We start from the raw sequence: 20539 nt of genomic DNA on the forward strand, positions 1-20539 counted from the left end.
TTTAATTCTATTTCTAGTGCCACTTCCCGGTAAAAAAAGTGTGTGGGGGGGGGGGGGGGGAGGGGCCAAAGTGGTGACACCCTATGTACAATGTATTCCTATGTACAGGTGCAAAAAAAAGTGGGGGACCCAAGGCCCAAGGCCCCTGGCCAAGCCGGCCCTGTTGCAGCATGCTGTATGGTGCAAAATGGAGCTGTCAGAGCTCCATGGTCCAAAGAATGATCTTTTTATGCCAAGACGGGAAATTTTAAAACAAAATTGTCATCAAAGATTTATTTTTGTCATGGGGTCTTCGTAAATCATAATTGCCTTCTACACAACTTGGTACAAAACATATTCTGCATAGTGCGTCAGTAATGTATACCATTTTGTCTAATGAACATATTTTGAACACCTCTCTGAACGCCCATTGTTTCTTCACCTTGTTGGCAGGCATATGGTACCTTAGTTATGTGTGGCATTTGTTATTCCAAAGGTCTGTTAAACAAAAAATAAAATAAGGTTCTTTCATTAGTCTGAAAATTTGTTTCTTCTCAGAACACATACATTTCGTACACCTAGATGTACAAATTTGTTAATCCAAATATTTGTGGGGTTTTTCCAAAGGTTTGTTATTCTGAAGTCTCAATAGGCTTAAAATGAAGCAACCTTCATAATTACAAACCATATTTCGTTATCTGATTTAAAAACCTTCCAAATAACAAACTTTTAACAAATCTTACTTAATTTTTGGATTAGCATACCTTCAGCCCGACCTTCAGAATAACAAGGAAAAGTAGAAATTACGCAGTGCGTAATATATGTGATGCGCTCCGTCGGAATGAGTCAAAAGTCACAAAAAATGAAATCGTAGTTATGCCTATATGTGAATTCTACAGACTCTAAGCTTTACACTGATATGTAATACAACTCATTTCGACATCCCTATAGATCATAAAAACAAATATTAAATAGTTACGTTTATGATGTCAGTCCATTTTCTAAATAACGGAGAAAATTGCTCTCAAAGTTCAGGCTATGTTCAAGCTCACAACCTGTTTCTTTCACGGAACGAAACAATACAACAGTCCTGCTTAGCGACGGTGTTTACGCTCAATCCCACGCACTACCGTATAAGGCGATAGCTTGGGTGTGTAAGATATTCAACCAATCGCAGGACAGGTCTATCAGTAACGATTCTGACCAATACCGCAGCCCGAATATAAAGTTTGGCGCGTTTGTGTCCGTGCCGCTGCCGCCGCATGAATGAGTCGGTACGCGTTGTGTCTCGGCTGCGTTGTAGTTTGCCGCAAGTTTTTAACTCACAAACAATAGGAAACAGTAGAAAGAACAAGAGACCCGCGGGTCTAGCGCTCACCTGAGTATCGCAAGTTCACCTTTCACGCAGTCACTAATCTAAATTATTCACAGCTCTACCAAAATTTGACGAGGCATTCTCAAGTGGAAGATGAAAATGTACAATAAGGGCCCAATTTTTTCAAGATTCCTTAATTTGGGGGAATTGGGGGCCCCCTGGGGCCCTCTGGGTGGGGCATGGTGCCCAGTTTGATAAATTGAGATCCTGACCACCTAGGGATGCTACCTGCCAAGTTTGACAAAAATCCATCATGAGGTTTTCAGGAAGAAGATGAAAATGTACTATTCAGGCCCCCATTTGGACCCTTCCAACCACCCCCCCCCTACCCCCAAGAGGGGCACCCCTGGATCTCCTATGAACAAACTTGAAACTACAGTCATTAATGTACTCACTCATAGTATTATCTCAGCTCTATAACTTCTGATTCTAGAGAAGATTTTTAAAGATTCCTTCATTTGGGGGGTTTGGGCCCCCTGGGGGCCCCCTGGGCGGGGCATGGTGCCCATTTTAACAAATTGAGATCCTAACCCCCTAGGGATGCTACCTGCCAAGTTTGGTGAAAATGGGTCATGGGGTTCTCAAGAAGAAGATAAAAATGTACAATTTAGGCCCCATTAGGACCCCTCCTCACCCCCCCCCCCCCCCCGGGTCCCAAGGGGGGCACCCCTGATTCTGCCATGAACAAACTTGAAACTACAGTCATCAATGTGCTAACTCATAGTATTAACCTAGCTCTATCACTTCTGGTTCTAGAGAAGAAGATTTTTGCGGATTCCTTAATTTTGGGGGGTTTGGGCCCCCTGGGGGCCCCCTGGGTGGGTCATGGTGCCCATTTTAACAAATGGAGTTCCTAACCCCCTAGGGATGCTACCTGCCAAGTTTGGTGAAAATGGGTCATGGAGTTCTCAAGAAGAAGATGAAAATGTACAATTTAGGCCCCATTAGAACCCTTCCCCACCCCCCTCCCCTGGGTCCCAAGGGGGGCACCCCTGATTCTGCCATGAACAAACTTGAAACTACAGTCATCAATGTACTAACTCATAGTATTAACTTAGCTCTATCACTTCTGGTTCTAGAGAAGAAGATTTTTACAGATTCCTTAATTTTGGGGGGTTTGGGCCCCCCTGGGGGCCCCCTGGGTGGGGCATGGTGCCCATTTTAACAAATTGAGTTCCTAACCCCCTAGGGATGCTACCTGCCAAGTTTGATGAAAATCGGTCATGGGGTTTTCAAGAAGAAGATGAAAATGTAAAAAGTTTACGCACGACGCACGACGGACGACGGACGACGCACGACGCACGACGCACGACGCACGACGGACGCCGGACGAAGGGCGATCGCAATAGCTCACTTGAGCCTTTGGCTCAGGTGAGCTAAAAAAAGGCACGCAATGCGTCTTTAATACGAGAAGCGTCTTTTAGCGAGGGTGTTGATTGCTTCCATTCTCCTCCCATGTTGTTGTCAATGGAAACTAAAGAGGATGCGTTTAGCAAGTACCAATACCTAAATAGAACCTGAGAACCTATTGTAGGCGTGGGTTCAAATGACATCATCGGTAGAAGAAGTCAATGAAGTTAACTAACGATATTCGTCTTTTGAGATCGTGTTCTTTATGTGTACTAAAACCCCTCAAGTTATGCACATGGTTGTAATGTTGTAGAGTATCAAAGACTGCTTTCGCATCTGTTCTGCTGCAGCTGTATACAGCCGTAACATTCTGAATTCCTGCCATATTAGGCACATTTCCTTTATAGGCGTTGCGTGTACAGTAATTATCACTTATCACGCTTGCAAAAGCTGCACATATTATACGTATCAGAAGCAAAGGTTGATGTAGGCTTGACAGCTTCACGTTGGGTTTACAATGATTGTATCATAAATATAATTCTTATTCTCAGTCACTTTTGTCATATCATAGCATAAAAAAACATTAACTTGTGGCCTAATAAGCTTAATGTTTTTTTTTTAACATCACATTTGCAGTTATAATCTTTCTGCATTTGAGAAGTGGAGTATAGATAATTATACTGACAAATATTCGGAATTAATACTTGGGCCTTCCTCACTTCGTTTTGTATTCACAAACCTTGTTAGAAAAAATGATTGCTTGATTACTTTCGGGTAAAGGAACCACCGGAAAGGAACCGCATTTAATTTTCTTGTTAACGAACCTAAGCTAATAGCGAACCATATTTCATTGTGTGAGTAATGAACCTTCAGAATAATCAATTGTATTAACCCCCCCAGAAAAAAAAGCATTTCAATGTCATGCGTTGTCAATAGTGATAAAAGGCCCGTTTTTTTTCGTAGTGTGTCTCAGTACTCCTGTGCTTATTTTTAAGGATGGATGTGCCTCTCTTTATGATTGCGATTGATGTTCAACTATTTCTTTCACGCAAGCTTGAACAGGAAGAAGCTAAAATTCAGGCAAGGAGATGAGTTTTCTCCCATGAGATACAATCATTAAGACATACATTTATTCCCGAAAGTTGTGTGATTGCTTATGTGCTAAAGAATTGTGTCCATTACATGAATCAGGCACTATACAAAACGATTGAAATCTACTGAAAGTCGAACTTCATTTTTTGTTTTTCATTTCCATTTCAAGTGGGGATAGACTAGAAACAAGGAAAAGTAGAAATTACGCGGTGCGTAATATATGTCCCCGCCGGAAGTAGCATTTTGGAGCAAAATGTACAATATAGGTCAAAAATCAAGGTCAAAGAAGTCAAAGGTCAAAATTCTGTGTAGCAGTTTTGAAGCCCTCACCTAGTGCCATCACATAAAGCAAACGGAATCGAAATCGGGTTAGAAATGGCGAAGGAGTAGCATTTTCTAGCAAAATGTACAATACAGGTCAAAAATCAAGGTCAAAGGTCAAAATTCTGTGTAGAAGTTTTGAAGCCCTCACCTAGTGCCATCACATAAAGCAAACGGAATCGAAATCGGGTTAGAAATGGCGAAGGAGTAGCATTTTGTAGCCAGTGTACAATATGGGTCAAAAATCAAGGTCAAAGGTCAAAGAAGTCAACGGTCAAAATTCTGTGTAGAAGTTTTGAAGCCCTCACCTAGTGCCATCACATAAAGCAAACGGAATCAAAATCGGATTAGAAATGGCGAAGAAGCATTTTGTAGCAAAATGTACAACACAGGTCAAAAATCAAGGTCAAAGGTCAAAGAAGTCAAAGGTCAAAATTCTGTGTAGAAGTTTTGAAGCCCTCACCTAGTGCCATCACATAAAGCAAACAGAATCGAAATCGGGTTAGAAATGGCGAAGGAGTAGCATTTTCTAGCAAAATGTACAATATAGGTAAAAAATCAAGGTCAAAGGTCAAAGAAGTCAAAGGTCAAAATTCTGTGTAGCAGTTTTGAAGCCCTCACCTAGTGCCATCACATAAGCACACGGAATCGAAATCGGGTTAGAAATGGCGAAGGAGTAGCATTTTGTAGCAAAATGTACAATATAGGTCAAAGGTCAAGGTCAAAGGTCACAACTGAAATTCTGTGTAGAAGTTTCAAAGCTCCCATGTAGTGCTGTCATATAAAGCAAACATGAAAGTTTTTGAATGCGTTATCTTTTTTTTTCTCGTTGCGGTGTGGTCTGCCCTAATATCACGCACGAGTATCTCGCTAAAAAGAAAATCAAATGATTATGTTTAATGATTTATTAGTAACATCGGAAGGCATTCCTGTGTCTTATCGCGTGATTTAGAAGAAAACATGGAAGAAACGGTTCTCTGCAAAACGGAAAAAAGACGTGGATAGCGTGAATTCGGTTTTCAGTGTTTTGTTTGTTGCGTGTTTGAAAGCAGCAATTTAGTCAAGAAATGGAACCTCGTTATATCCGATCAAATTGCTTATGTTTTTCTTTATCATGATGCACAGAAATTGTCCTTCGTCATAACCGGAATCTCGTTATAACCGATTCGTTCTGCCATAGGTTTACACGCAAAGGAAAACGGGACCGACGCGATCACCTCATTATGAGCGGTTTCTCGTTATAACCGAACTCGTTATAATGGGGTTTCACTGTACAATACCGCTTGCTTGCGAGTTCACCTGTGTCTAATCTATGCATGCCTTCTTCCTTTGTTCTGCTTCCTTGAGCCCCAACTCATGCATCCTTATAAATGATGACTCTGCCATGTCATCATCCTTGTTCATTGTAATTTGTTCTAAATTTTGAAAATATTATCTTCATCCCAATTATCATAAATTATGAAACTCTGTCCTCAGTATAACTAATTTATATTTGTTCAAATGTAAAAATCTGAAAATCATCCAGGTCTCCTTTAAGATTGTCAGTTTTGGTTTCTTTGCTCAAGGGCCTTAATAAATTCCACAAGTCTGACATGGAGCTGTTGATTAATGTAGTACATGATGTGAAATTATCAAAATTGTCTGGAATGTCCCTTTAAGAGAATAGATATTTGGGGATTTGAGGATTTTTACTTTACCACTGACCCTATTATAAGTTTATGCATTGAGTAATTTCCAAAATATGGAATAAAAGTGTAATTTCAAACAGGGCCTTTGACCCTTGACTCCAAGACCTTTAACTTCCCAAGAGAATCACTGTCAGGCAGTACATGTATAAATATATACCTGGTACTACGTTTTGTGATGATACCTGGAGTCCCTTCAGAGATATGGCGGAAGTGAAATTTAAGCATTTCATTTGACCTTCAACCTTTTGACCAAAAGGTTAAAAGATTCCCGGAGAATCTTTATTGGGTAATAGATGCATACATAAAGTTTCGAGAAAATACTTTCAGGCATTGCATAGATACATGTAAGATGAAAAGAGCGAAATTTTAAGTTGACCTTGACCTATGACCTCCATATCTCAAAATTCCCAAGAGAATCACTGTCAAGCAGTACATGCATATGTACTTAGTTCCATGAAGATACCTTGAATCATTTCCAAGATACCGGAAAAAAAGAACATGAAATTTTAGCATTTTCACATGACCTTTGACCTCCTACTTCCTCTAGAGAATCTTTCTTGGGTAATATATGTATACACTACATTTCAAGAAAATACCTACAGGCATTGCTTGAATATGGGGGAAACAACAAAATTTTGAGCATTTTGAACTTGATCTTTGATCGTGAGCATGTTGCACCAAAAGTTGATAGGTACAACTTCATCCACTCATACATTACATGTCAAGTTTCATTAGGATACCTCAAACTGCTTTTTAGTTATGCAGTCCACAAAACATATTAGGGATGGAAGGACAGACAGAAGGACAGACGGAAGGACAACCCAAAAATATAATCCCTCCAGTGAAAGTTATGGTGGAGGCATAAAAACAGGAAAAGTTAGCTTAAAGGGATTGTGTAGTTTTGGTTGAGACCTGATTTCAGGTTTCTAAAATTTTTTGGTGAGATGAGAAACCTCTTATGGAATATGAAAGAGCATGTAATTCTATGAGGTATTCAACATTTATTAGATGAAAATTGGTTTTGAAATGGCTGAGATATCCAAAAAAGAGCGATTCTAATAAAGTGTGGGACCCACACTTTATTACAATCTCTTTGTTTTACTTTGTTTTTGGATGTTTCAGTCATTCCAATCCCGATTTTCATCAAATAAACTTTGAACTCCTCTTAAAATGGTATGTTCTGTACGACATCATATTTAAAGTATTTTCTTGGTATCTCACAAAAAGTTAAAAGCCAAATTCTCATCTCCACCAATACTGTACTATCCCTTTAACCCTAATCAGGCGGAATCCGCCCCCCCTCGACGTTTCGCGCAATATCTTCGCAGCGCGATAAGCTCCCCCACGATGTTTCATGACTTTTTTCTTTCAAGTATCGCGCAACTTTTGAGACCAAAATTGTTGCACCCGCGCGTACCGTTTTGACGCGATGCCCGTTCGAAAAAAATTTGTCAACCCCAAAATTGCTCCAAAACGTGATTTTGTGTACAAATCCAATGCAAATTGTGTTTTTTCAATTAATTCACATAAAAATTCATATCTTGACTTAGAATGGATGAAATTAATTCATTTTAGCATAATAAAGCTTCGAAAAAATGTCTGTGACAAATTTTGGCCAAAAAACAAACAAAAACAAAAAGTCGAAAAAACAAAGAAATACATAAGAAATTCAAAAAAGCAATCAAATACATAAGAAATTACTTTCGATACAGATTGTTTTTTATCCTATGTCTCAGGAGAATGATACAAGAAACATTTTTAAAAAGAAATTAGCTTAATTAGAGCATTAATAAGTGATTTAGAGCCCAAAACTGATTTTTATGCATAAATTACATTAATTTATATAAAATATAAGAAAAATTTTTCGGAGAAAGCAACCATACATTTTGATAGTATACGCCGCGGGCGTCGCGTGTGCCGATTTTCGGCGCGATCACGCGTTCCGTAGGCAAGATCTGAAGGGGGGGCGGAATCCGCCCCTCCCCCCCCCCCAGATATAGCATAGCCAAAAAAGCCCAGCCTGATTAGGGTTAATCCATTGGTAACCTGTATGATTTTCATCAAAAATCTGCCATTACCATGGCAACACTGGCATTCATGAAATACAAAATTTGCACAAAAACATATTATCGTGGTCACATGTGCAAAATCTCACGTGAAGTGCTCAAAAACAGAGCATTAGCTAAATCCAATGGTATTTGTATGATTTTAACTAAAGAACTAGAAATGTCCCTATGGTGACTGGTATGCCTCCGCCATAATGAATAATTCTCCTAATAGGTCTATAGTACATGTGGACAATGTGTGATGACAGTTTACACCTAACTGGCAAAATATCAAAATGACATGTTTGTCACAAATGTATTGAATGTTCACCTTACTTGACCTTCAATGTAGGTTTCATTGGATGAATGGGAGAGCATGTATTTGGGGATTTGAGGACTTTTACTTGATTTTGACCCTTTTATACGTTTATAGTGCAATTTCTGTATTTAAAAGTGAATCGTTACCATTTTCTCATGGCCTTTGACACTTGACCCTATGACCCTAAAATTCATAAGAAAATCACTGTCAGGCAGAACATAAATGTGCTAAGTTTCAATACAACTTAGCCACATAACACTCAAAACAATTTGAGTGTCATGTCAACAGGTGAAGTAAAAATTAGTGAATACTAAATCAGTGGAAAAGATAACCCAAGTGAGAAGGAATGAACAAACATGTCGCTATAAAATTGAATGTGGTCAAATAGTACAGTTTCTTGCAATATGTCAACTTGAAGTGTCTACTTTTCTATACAAAATCATGGTTAATATGTTAACGGACTTATATCTAGAAGAAAACGAATCATTTTTGTATATCTCGAGAATATTACTACAGTAATGACCAGTGCTGATCATAACATACCGATACCACATACCACTTACTTATAATTAACATGACTACTGCAGAAAAACGGAACATTATATTGTTGATGTCTTTTATGTAGCGTTGCTTAGCTACACACGCATTCCATAAGGAAGCGATTTAACTCAGTATGTATCAGGTGCACACACATTCCCTCACGCAGTAGGTGAAGGCTCTGGCTATTTGTGTATGGATTTTTTTTTCACAGCTATTGGCATTCACATGTTAACTAAAAATCAGCGTGTTTTATGCATGGAACGCATATCACACTCTCGGTGCAGTGAGTTCTCAATGCACGACGTAGTTCGTACTTGTCAGCGTAGTTTGTCACAGGAACACAAAAGACATGAGATATCAACGTTTAATGTTCACTGGTGAGAATCTGATTCATGCTATATCTCTTAATGTAAGAGGATTAAGAAATAGAAGAGAAAAGAAATATTTCTTTAGGTGATTAATCAAAAACCTGGCATTATTCTGTTGCAAGAGACTTTTTGGACAAAAAATATTGAAAATGTTATAAAATCAGAATGGAAAGGTGCCTGTTGCTTTGATAATGGTACAAACCATTCAAAAGGTGTGGCAATTTTGATTAATTCCAAAGTTTCGGTAGATATTATATCAGTTGCTGCTAAAGGCGATGGCAGAGCTTTGGCTCTTAAACATTTTGCGGAGAAAGATGAATATTGTATTATCAATGTGTATTCACCAACGAAAATGTCTGATAAAGACACATTTTACAAAGGTTTAATTTCCTTGGTTAACGATTTAGATATTTCGAAAAATAAACTAATATTTGGTGGTGAGTGAAATTGTGTTCAACATGGACAGTTAGATACTCACGGTATATCCCATCCGTATAAACCCCAAAAATGTTTTTTATAATTTATTAAAACATTGGATTTGATAGATATTTGGCGATTGGTTCATCCAATAAAGAAACAATTTACATGGCGTTAGTTATCACTCAGTCTGTTTTCAAGATTAGATTATTGGCTTACTTCATCATCTTTACAATGTGTTGTTCAGAACACTGATATCAGACCATCTGTTCGTTGTGATCATAACGCCATTTCATTGAAAATTAAGATTTGTGATACTACACGGGGAAGAGGTTATTGGAAATGGAATAATTCCCTATTGTTAGACAAATTGTATAGGGAATGTATAATAAATGTGATTGGTAAGATGAGGTTTGAATATCAAAATTTGATTCACATTGAAATGGGAGATGTGTAAGATTAAGATTAGGGAATTTTCACAAAAATATGCAAAATATAAGCAAGAAATAAAAAAATCAGTATTTGTTAAACTTCAACAGGATTTGAATATGATTGAAAAAAAAAAAAGTTGATGAAGACCCTACAGAGATGAATATATAAGAATTAAGATGAATAAAAATGAAATTAGAAAAAATATATAGAAATGAATGTAGAGGCATTTTTGTTCGATCCAGAAAGAAATGGATTGAAGGAGAAAAATCTACGAAATATTTTTTGAGGCTAGAAATGCTGAATGCAAAAAGGAGATTAAAGCTGTTTTGAAGAATGACAAAGTTATTGTCGATGAGAAATGTATTTTAAAAGACATTTATTTATATTACAGCAAATTATACCACTCAGACAAGTTACATAATTCTTGTGAATATCTGCAAAATTTGAATTTTGTTACTTTGGAAGAGAATGACAGTTTAAAGGGATGGTACAGTATTGGTGGAGATTAGAACTGGGCTTTTAACTTTTTGCGAGATACCAAGAAAACATTTATGATATAGTACAGAGCATACCATTTTATGAGGAATTCAAAGTTTATTTGATGAAAATCGGGTTTGGAATGACTGAAACATCCAAAAACAAGGTAAAACAAAGCGATAGTAATAAAGTGTGGGTCCCACACTTATTAGAATTGCTCTTTTTGGGATATCTCAGTCATTTCATAACCAATTTTCATCAAATAAACGTTGAATTCCTAACAGAATTACATGCTCTTTCATATTTCATAAGAGGTTTCTCATTATCTCACCAAAAAATGTTAGAAACCTGAAATTAGGTCTCAACCAAAACTGTACGATCCCTTTAAGTTGTGAGGGAATCCTCACAGAAAATGAATGTTTTGAAGCCTTGATGTCGATGGACAATAACAAATCCCCCGGTAGTGATGGCTTAAGTGCTGAATTTTATAAGACTTTTTTGGGATTATATTAAAGATTTATTGTTACACAGTCTGAATAAAGGGTATAGAAATGGTCATCATCTGATAACCAAAGACATTCTATATTAACATTGCTGTTTAAGAAGGATGATAAACAAAAACTTGATAATTGGCACCCAATATCTTTGTTAAATATTGATTATAAAATAGCTACACGGGCATTAGCAAAATGTCTACAAAATGTAATTCCAAAATAAATTTCTTTTGATCAAGTGGGTTTTATAAAGAAAAGATCAGCAGTAGAAAATATAAGACTTATACAGGATTTATTAGACTTTTGTTCAGTCAAACTTACGGAGTATCTTTATATTTCTTGATTTTAAGAAAGCTTTTGATAATGTCGATCATGATTTTCTGTTTGAAGTTTTGAAACGGTATAATTTCGGAAAATTGTATATTCAGTGGATCAGAACTATTTACCAAAATGCAGATTGTAAGGTTTTGAACAATGGTTGGTTGTCCAGGACATTTCCAATTACTAAAGGGGTTCGCCAGGGCTGTCCTCTTTCTGCATTGCAGTTCCTTTTAGTTGTTGAAGTATTTGCAATGAAGGTACAAAATAATGATAACATCAAAGGTATATGTGACCGTGCAACACAAAACGAACAAAAAGTCGCACACACTGATTTTGTGTGAGGACTGAAAATAGGTGAAATGGGTCAACCAATCTCATCTTGACATTTTCTTTTTTCTGAAAGAGCAAGTCTTCTTCTGCATTATGCTAACATTTGGGATCATAAAACAGGCAGGAAAGTATGTTTTTTAGCAGTTTATCTTGAACATTTTTAGGTAGAATAGTGTTATTAGGTGTGTCTTTAGAGCCCCCTCTTCATTTCTTAAAAACCTTGTACACACTCTTCACTTTCAACTCTAACAAGGAAAAGTAGAAATTACGCGGTCTTATCCGTTCATGGATTTGAAATTTGTGCGCATGTGATGTATGCGCATGCGCTGGCCGTAGTATCAGTGTATGTAGCTCTCCCAAGGTCCTCTCGACCGCGGCACATTCAGTCATCAATTCGAACAGAAAGGGACTATTGGCAGAACCAAACGTTGCCCGAAGCCTGTTTTCAATACTTCAACTTATTTGGTAAGTCTTCAAATTGAAGAAATTTTTGAATTTTAAGTAAATATTTACTCGCGATACTAAATCTGTCATGATCCTGAATGCTACAATGCGAAGCCCCATAACGCTATGCGTATGGGGCTGCTGGTCGCAGTTAATTGCATGATTACTAAGACATGAGAGCACTTTGGGGCGAGTAAGTCTCACAGTGTTAGTTATATGAAAGATACTTTAACCTGAAACACAAACTAAGACAAGGAAATTCAGGGAAACTTTTGAGGTACCAAAACTTTATATTATCTTTAAGCATGTGCACCCAAAAATTGATCGGCACAACTTCACCCCCTCATACACATACATGCCAAGTTTCATTAGGATATCTTAAAAGGATTTTTAGTTATGCTATCCACAAAATTGATTACGGACGAAAGGACGGACAGACGGACGGACAATCCAAAAACATAATGCCTCCGGCACCACTTTGTGGCGGAGGCATAAAAATGCTTTATCATGGCAACACATTAGCCGACAATGACAAAAGATAGTTTGCATATCTGCACACTACAGCAGCCATATGTGCCAAATTTCAAGTCTAATGCTAAAAATTGAGCGAGTTAGGTAAATCCATATATTTCTGTATTTGCATAAAAATGATATTGCCATGTCAACAGATATATCAAAAATTACCTAAAAAAGTTTTGCGAGATAACATTGTTTCATGATCATATGTCCCAAATCAAACTCAAATGCAAAAAAAAAAAACACCCCCCAAAACCCCATGAGGTTTGATCCATGAAAACTTCGTGATTTGTTTAAAATCTGCTGTTGCCATGGCAACCAATATCTAAATACTCATGAAAAAGGTGTCTTGCACAACTACACATTACATTGATCATATATGTGCCAAATTTCAACTGAATTGCTTTAAGACTGAGAATAGTTCAATTCACAACATTTTGTATGATTTTGATGAAAATTTGGCATTTTATGGCAACACATTACTCTATACTGATTTAAAAAATGTGTCTTGCACATCTACCTATGATAGCAATGACACACGCCAAACTATAGGTCAATTGTTAACAAAAATGAGGATTAGTTTGATCCACAAGATTTTGCTACAAGGCAAATGGACCGACCAACTGCCTGGATAGGACCGGGTGGGGGGTATAATTATGGAATAAGGATGAATGCTAATACACAGCTGTTTTTCTTCGATAGAATTGCTGTGCGACACAGAATGTGAAAGAAGGAATTGATTAACACCAAATAAAAGAGTGCACAAAGCAATTATTAACTTAAAGAAGAAAATTACTTTCCAAGATCCTTTCATCATTAGTCACTTGATTACTGTATTAAGTTAACTTTTTTTTTGGGGGGGGGGCAGAATTGAGAACCAAGAATTTCACAAGTGGCTAAATGCATGATCTTGGAAGTGGAGTAATGAATGGGAAACTGTTTGCATGCATGCCACTGTAATATTTTTGTTATACTGGTAATGAAAAACAGTAAAGTGCATGAATTGAAAACCTTCCATTGTTATAACACCAAGACTGTGTTTACTTACCGTGAAACTTTTTGTCCAATATCATTTGAGACAGTTTTCTCTCAACAACATCCTGAAACAGTAAAAGACAAATGAAAAAATGTTACAGTTTGATCTCTAGTTCATCCATATCAGGAATTATTTATACTTCAAGGAAATCTAAATCAAATGACATGCTGATTTTTAAGCATTTTTAATCCTCATATAAAAGAAAAATTCATGTGTGACACTGCAGTGAGAACCTCCGATGATAAAGATATCATCAGGGATGAAAAGGGTAAAGGGGCAAAGGGGTAGATATTGACAGGCATAGAATTAATGGTTTCAGTGGATCAACTACATTGTATAAATAGCAATATGTTGTGTGTTCATTAACACTTTTTTTATGCACTCAGGCATTTATTTTTCAACTTACCATTACCAAGACTTTTTGTCAGCATTCAGTAACCCCTCCAAAGTGGACATATTGTAAAGTCCACCAGACAGGCCTTGGTGGCACAACAGGAATACCTACGATCAGTAATGATCATCTCATCTTATAGTGATAACTTCTTACCTATGCTTTTATAGTGATAAATTCTTACCTATGCTTTTATACTGCATGATCTACATAATGCCACCCTCTTGCAAAATAAAGAAACGCCTCATCAACCAATATGTCCCCTAGGAATCCCCCCTCCGTATTGCAATATAACCAAGTCACTGTGGGGAAGGTGGGTCTTCATAGGCAAAAAAAAAACTAGAACTATCACTCAATGTGATTAATACCCCCACCTAGCACTGAGGGAGTTAGCTTTAATAACCAGCAATTACTTTGTATGCTTTTTATTTAAAAAAAAAATGTTACTATGGCAATGTATTATTCAACATTGAACAAATGTATATTTTGTTCACTGATAGTCACATGCGCCGTATTTCAAGTGAAGTGTTCAAAACTTGAGTAAGATAAATAAATTGGCAATTTCTATGACTTTCATTTAAAAGTGCTGTCACCATGGCAATACAATGTTTGACATTTTAAACCAAAATTGATGTCTGCACTATATAATATACAATAGCCATTACATGAACCAAACTTAAAGTCAAATGCTCAAAAGCTGAGGGAGTTACACACTGTAGCTGAATTCACAATATTGTTCCATTACTTTAATTAAAAATATGCTGTTACCATGGCAACACATTTTTCACCAATGACGAAAAGTAAATTTAGCTTATCTAGATAATATAGTGGTAACATGTGTCAAATTTGAAGTCAGATGCTCAAAAACTGAAAGAGTTAGCTGAATCTAAAATTTTTGTATGATTTTCATTCAAATTATATTGTTACCATGGCAACACAATGTTCAACTATGATGAAGATGAAGTTTGCACATGTTTGTACTATAGTGGTCAAACATGCCATATTTCAAGCTAAATACTCAAAGACTGAGGGAGTTAGCTGAATCCACAGTATTTTTGTATGATTTTCATTCAATATATGTGACCCTGAATCACAAAACAAACAAAAAGTCGCCAGACATGGATTTTAAATAAGGGCAGATTCTGAAAGAGAAGACTGTAAGCTTTAAAATGATGTACAGCTCCATTGAAATGGACTCTCCTAACCTATCTAAATATTGGAAGGAAAGCACACACTCTGGAAAAGTGTGAACCGAGAATACAGGCTCTGAAGTACAGGGTCTATCTGCCTTGTCCAGTGCTTAATCTTTACCAAACCGTGCTAGCTGTGCGATGAATGGGACAAAAAACAGGATGTAAACCACTGGGGCAACAACAATGAAGGGATTATCGGATTAAGTTCAAATTGAGCATGCTCTATTAACACATCTGTCCATGATTAATGCTAACTTTCAAAGCTGTAGCCTTATCCCTTCAAAACTTATCAGACTTGAAAGTGAAGAGTGTGCAAAGGATTATCAAGAAATGAAAAGGGGCTTGTAAGACATACCTGATCTCACTACTCTACAAAAAAGAGTTTGGAAAAACTGCTGAAAATGCACTTTCCCATTCATTTTATGATCCTAAACTTAAGAATAACGTAGAAGAAGGGTATTTCTTTCAGAAAATATGAAAAACTCAATATTGACTTGGTTGACCAGTTTCACCTTTTTTGAGTCCTCACGTAAAATCAAGGGTTGCGACTTTTTGTTCGTTTTGTGATGCACGGTCACATATGCTGTTACCATGGCAACGCATTGTTCAACAATGACAGAAGATTAAATTTGCATCTCAACGTTCCATAGTGGTCACATGCGTCAAATTCCAAGCTAAATACTCAGACAGAGGGAATAAGCTGGATCTATATTTTTTATGCATTTTAGTAAAAAATGCTGTTACCATGGCAATGCATCATTCAACAATGATAATAGATTGAGTTTGCACATCTATGTACCATAGCTGTCACATGTGCCAGATTTTAAGCTATCAAAGTGCTCAGAGACTGATTGAGTTGACTAAATCCATGGTATTTTTGTATGATTTTCATTCAAAATATCCTGTTACCATGGCAACACATTTTTAAAACAATGATAAAGATTCAGTTTGCACATCAACATACCATGGTGGTCACATGTGCCAAATTTCAAGCTAAGTGCTCAGAGACTGAGGGAGTTAGGGTGGGATTTCACAGAGCACGCGAACGATTTGCGAAGGACGCGAATGACAAAATCCAACATTCGGAAAAGTTTTTCTCCGAATGTGTTCCGACAATGAAGCCGAAAACTATTCTTGCGCAATTTGTGCGAAGTTCCCACGACGTATGTGCGATTGTCGTGTGTATCATTGCTAAAGTACAGCATGTTACGTACACGAAGAACACGCGACGGAAATGCGAACGAAAAATTTTCAATAATCATGGGAGAAAATGTAGCAAGGAGAGGTGGAAGCAATAAAAAACAAGAGACCCCGCGGGTCTAGCGCTCACCTGAGTATCACAAGTTCACCTTTCACGCAGTCACTAATCTAAATTATTCACAGCTCTACCAAAATTTGACCAGGCATTCTCAAGTAGAAGATGAAAATGTACAATAAGGGCCCAAATTTTTTAAGATTCCTTAATTGGGGGAATTGTGGCCCCCTGGGGCCCTCTGGGTGGGGCATGGTGCCCATTTTGATAAATTGAGATCCTGACCCCCTAGGGATACTACCTGCCAAGCTTGATGAAAATCCATCATGAGGTTTTCAGGAAGAAGATGAAAATGTACAATTCAGGCCCCCATTTGGACCTTCCCAACCACCCCCCACCCCTGCCCCCAAGAGGGGCACCCCTGGATCTCCAATGAACAAACTCGAAACTACAGTCATTAATGTACTCACTCATAGTATTATCTTAGCTCTATAACTTCTGTTACTAGAGAAGATTTTAAAGATTCCTTCATTTTGGGCGTTTGGGCCCCCCTGGGTGGGGGCATGGTGCCCCATTTTAACAAATTGAGATCCTAACCCCTTAGGGATGCTACCTGCCAAGTTTGGTGAAAATTGGTCATGGGGTTCTAAAGAAGACGATAAAAATGTACAATTCAGGACCCATTAGGATCCCTCCTCACCCCCCCCCTCCCCTGGGTCCCAAGGGGGGCACCCCTGATTCTGCCATGAACAAACTTGAAACTACAGTCATCAATGTACTAACTCATAGTATTAACTTAGCTCCATCACTTCTGGTTCTAGAGAAGAAGATTTGTAAAGATTCCTTAATTGGGGGGGGGGGGGGGGTTTGGGCCCCCTGGGGGCCCCCTGGGTGGGGCATGGTGCCCATTTTAACAAATTGAATTCCTAACCCCCTAGGGATGCCTACCTGCCAAGTTTGGTGAAAATGGGTCATGGGGTTCTCAAGAAGAAGATGAAAATGTACAATTTAGGCCCCATTAGAACCCTCCCCCACCCCCCTCCCTGGGTCCCAAGGGGGGCACCCCTGATTCTGCCAGGAACAAACTTGAAACTACAGTCATCAATGTACTAAACTCATAGTATTAAATGAGCTATATCACTTCTGGTTCTAGAGAAGAAGATTTTTACAGATTCCTTAATTTTTGGGGGTTTGGGCCCCCCCTAGGGGCCCCTGGGTGGGGCATGGTGCCCATTTATAACAAATTGAGTTCCGAACCCCCTAGGGATGCTACCTGCCAAGTTTGATGAAAATTGGTCTTGGGGTTTTCAAGAAGAAGATGAAAATGTAAAAAGTTTACGCACGACGCACGCCGGACGCCGGACGAAGGGCAATCGCAATAGCTCACTTGAGCCTTTGGCTCAGGTGAGCTAAAAATCAACTCAAATCAGCTTTCTTGAATTGATTTTTTTTCTTTCCTCTATTTCTCGTTTCGTTTTCTCTCATTTCTCTATCGTGTGTTTGCCTACATTTTTTTTCCCCTAGGACGTATCTCCACTAGTAAAGCATTTGATCTTTTTTTTTTTGCAGTTCCTCCAACACATAATCTCTATAGTTCAAATGAAATTTATATACTTAAGATTGATTTTAAGTGTATTCTGCGATTTTTTTTTGGTATATCAAATATTCTTTCTCTTTGCTAGTCTTTAATTTCTTTTGTTACTGTAGTTGTTAATAATTGTTTGATGTTTAGATGTATGCTACGATTTCTATTTGCAGAAAACGTACAGGGCATACATCCCCCAAACGTGCGCTAAACGTTCGCGAGAATGTCTCAAAAGGTACGCGAACAGTTTGCGATTACGTCATAAAATGATCGGAAAAACTTCGCAGACTTCGCGTAACATACGCGAGACATTCTCCGAAGTTTCGGAGTCTGTTTGGGGTTTCACGAACATTTTGCGAACATCGCGCGTGTCTTGCGAAGGTCTTGCGCATATGATGAAGCTTTAAAGACACTTTCAAGAACAATTCACGAGCAAATCCCGACTAAGTGTGCGGAAAAGGTTCGCAAAAAATTTCAAACTTTTTTGAAATTCTCGTCGAAGTAAAAACGACATTCGCGAACAATTGACGACGCTTCTGAACTCTCACGTTTGTTTGGCGATCTTTTGCAGACTAAAATGCGAATGCTGGATTTGCCATTCGCGTCATTCGCAAATCGTTCGCGTGCTCTGTGAAATCCCACCCTTAGCTAAATCCACAATTTTTTTGTATACTTTTCAGTGAAAAAAATGCCGGCAACACATTGTCATCAACAACTGAAGAATAAATTTGTTCATGTATGAACTACAGCAGTCACATGTGCCAAATTTCAAGTCAAATGCTCAAAGGGAGTTAGCTAGATCCACCGTATTTTTGTATGAGTTTTCATTCAAAATATGCTGTTACCATGGCAATGCATGGTTCAACAATGGCAAAAGGTTAAGTTTGCTCATCAACATACATGTACCATAGCCGTCACACTTGCCAAATTTCAAGCTAAATACTCAAAGACTGACTCAGAGGTAATAAGCTGAATCCCAAATATTTTTGTATGCTTTGTGGTGAAAAAATGCTGTTACCATGGCAACGCATCTTTCAACAATGATAAAAGATTAAGTTTGCAAATCTACGTACCATAGTTGTCACATGTGCCAAATATCAAGCTTAGTGCTCCAAGACTGATGGAGTTAACTAAATCCACAGTATATTTGTATGATTTTCATTCAAAATATGCTGCTATCATGGCAAAACATAGTTAAACAATAATGAAAGATTAAGTTTGCACTTCAACGTGCCATGGCGGTCACATGTGCCAAATTTCAAGCTATCTACGCAAAGAATGTGGGAGTTAGCTAAATCCACAATATTTTTGTATGCTTTTTAGTGAAAAGATACTGTTACCATGGCAATGCATTGTTCTACATCAACAGAAGATGACTTCTGCACATCTACATGCAGTAGTGGTCACATGTGCCAAATTAAAGTAAACTAGAAATGTCGCTACAGCGACTGGTTATACCCCCGCCAAACAACATTTCATAAGCTTTGGTCAAAACAACATTTCATAAGCTTTGGTCAAAAAACTGAGGAAGTAGTTAAATCCGCAAGATCTTTCCTTGATCTTCTGCCATTAATACGCCGTTACCATGGCAATGTACTTTCGGGTACTGCCGAAAAATGCGTCTTGCACATCTACAACCAAAGGCACACATCTGTACCAAGTTTCATGGAAATTGGGCAAAAACTGAGGAAGTAGTTTGCAACACAAAATTTTCCATCATTTTGGCTCATAATATGTGAGCTGTTACCACGGCAACATACTTTTTGTCACTGTCAAGAAATGTGTCATGCTGACCTATATCCTAAGACAAACATTCAATATGAATTCCATGAGAATTGGAAGAACACTGATGAAGCAGTTTTGCCATGAAGCATTTTGCCCTATATTTTACCAATAACATGCCGTTACCATGGCAACGCTCTTTCTGCCACTGCGGAAATATGTGTCTTGCACATTAACATATTCAGATGAACATCTGTACCTAATTTCATAAAAATTGATCAAAAACTGTGGGAGGAGTTCGCGACGCAAGATTTGTACCCATTTTTGCCCATAATATGCCGTTACCATGGCAACATACTTTTGGGTACTGTCAAAAAATATGTCTTGCACATCTACAACCCAAGGCACACATCTGTGCCAAGTTTTATGGGAATCGGTTGAAAACTGAGGAAGTAGTTCGCGACGCAAGATTTGCAACGGACCGACCGCCCGACCGACCGCCCGCCCGACCGCCCGCCCGACCGCCCGACCGACCATCCGCTGATTCCTATATACCCCCTTCAAACTTCGTTTGGCGGGGGTATAAATACTCAAAAACTCAGGGCGTTAGGTCAATCCACATATTTTTGTATGATTGGTATAAAAAGCTGTTGTTGCCATGGCAACAGATTTATCAACACACACATAAAAGGTGTCTTGCACAACTACACATTACATATCTCAAATTTCAAATAAATTGCTATAAAACTGACAGAGTAGTTTGATCCACATTTGGTAGATCCACCTCACACATACCAAATTTGGGGTTAATTGCTTTGAATATGAGAGAGTAGTTCGATCCACAATTTTTAT

The 20539-nt window shown here is 38.0% G+C and overlaps 1 protein-coding gene across 1 annotated transcript in view; it reads right to left on the minus strand.

Moving 5' to 3' along the window:
• The window catches only part of LOC139730716 (26S proteasome non-ATPase regulatory subunit 11B-like), a 286575-nt gene that overhangs the window by 11751 nt on the left and 254285 nt on the right, over window positions 1–20539 (minus strand). The window contains exon 10 of the mRNA XM_071641582.1: window positions 13557–13608. Within this exon, the coding sequence (XP_071497683.1) occupies window positions 13557–13608 (52 nt within the window). The remainder of the gene's footprint in view (window positions 1–13556; window positions 13609–20539) is intronic.

The sequence above is a fragment of the Diadema antillarum genome, unplaced genomic scaffold (genome assembly GCF_040938485.1).
Source record: "Diadema antillarum isolate AM-2024a unplaced genomic scaffold, OU_Dant_1.0 seq00000329_RagTag, whole genome shotgun sequence".
Classification (NCBI taxonomy): domain Eukaryota; kingdom Metazoa; phylum Echinodermata; class Echinoidea; order Diadematoida; family Diadematidae; genus Diadema; species Diadema antillarum.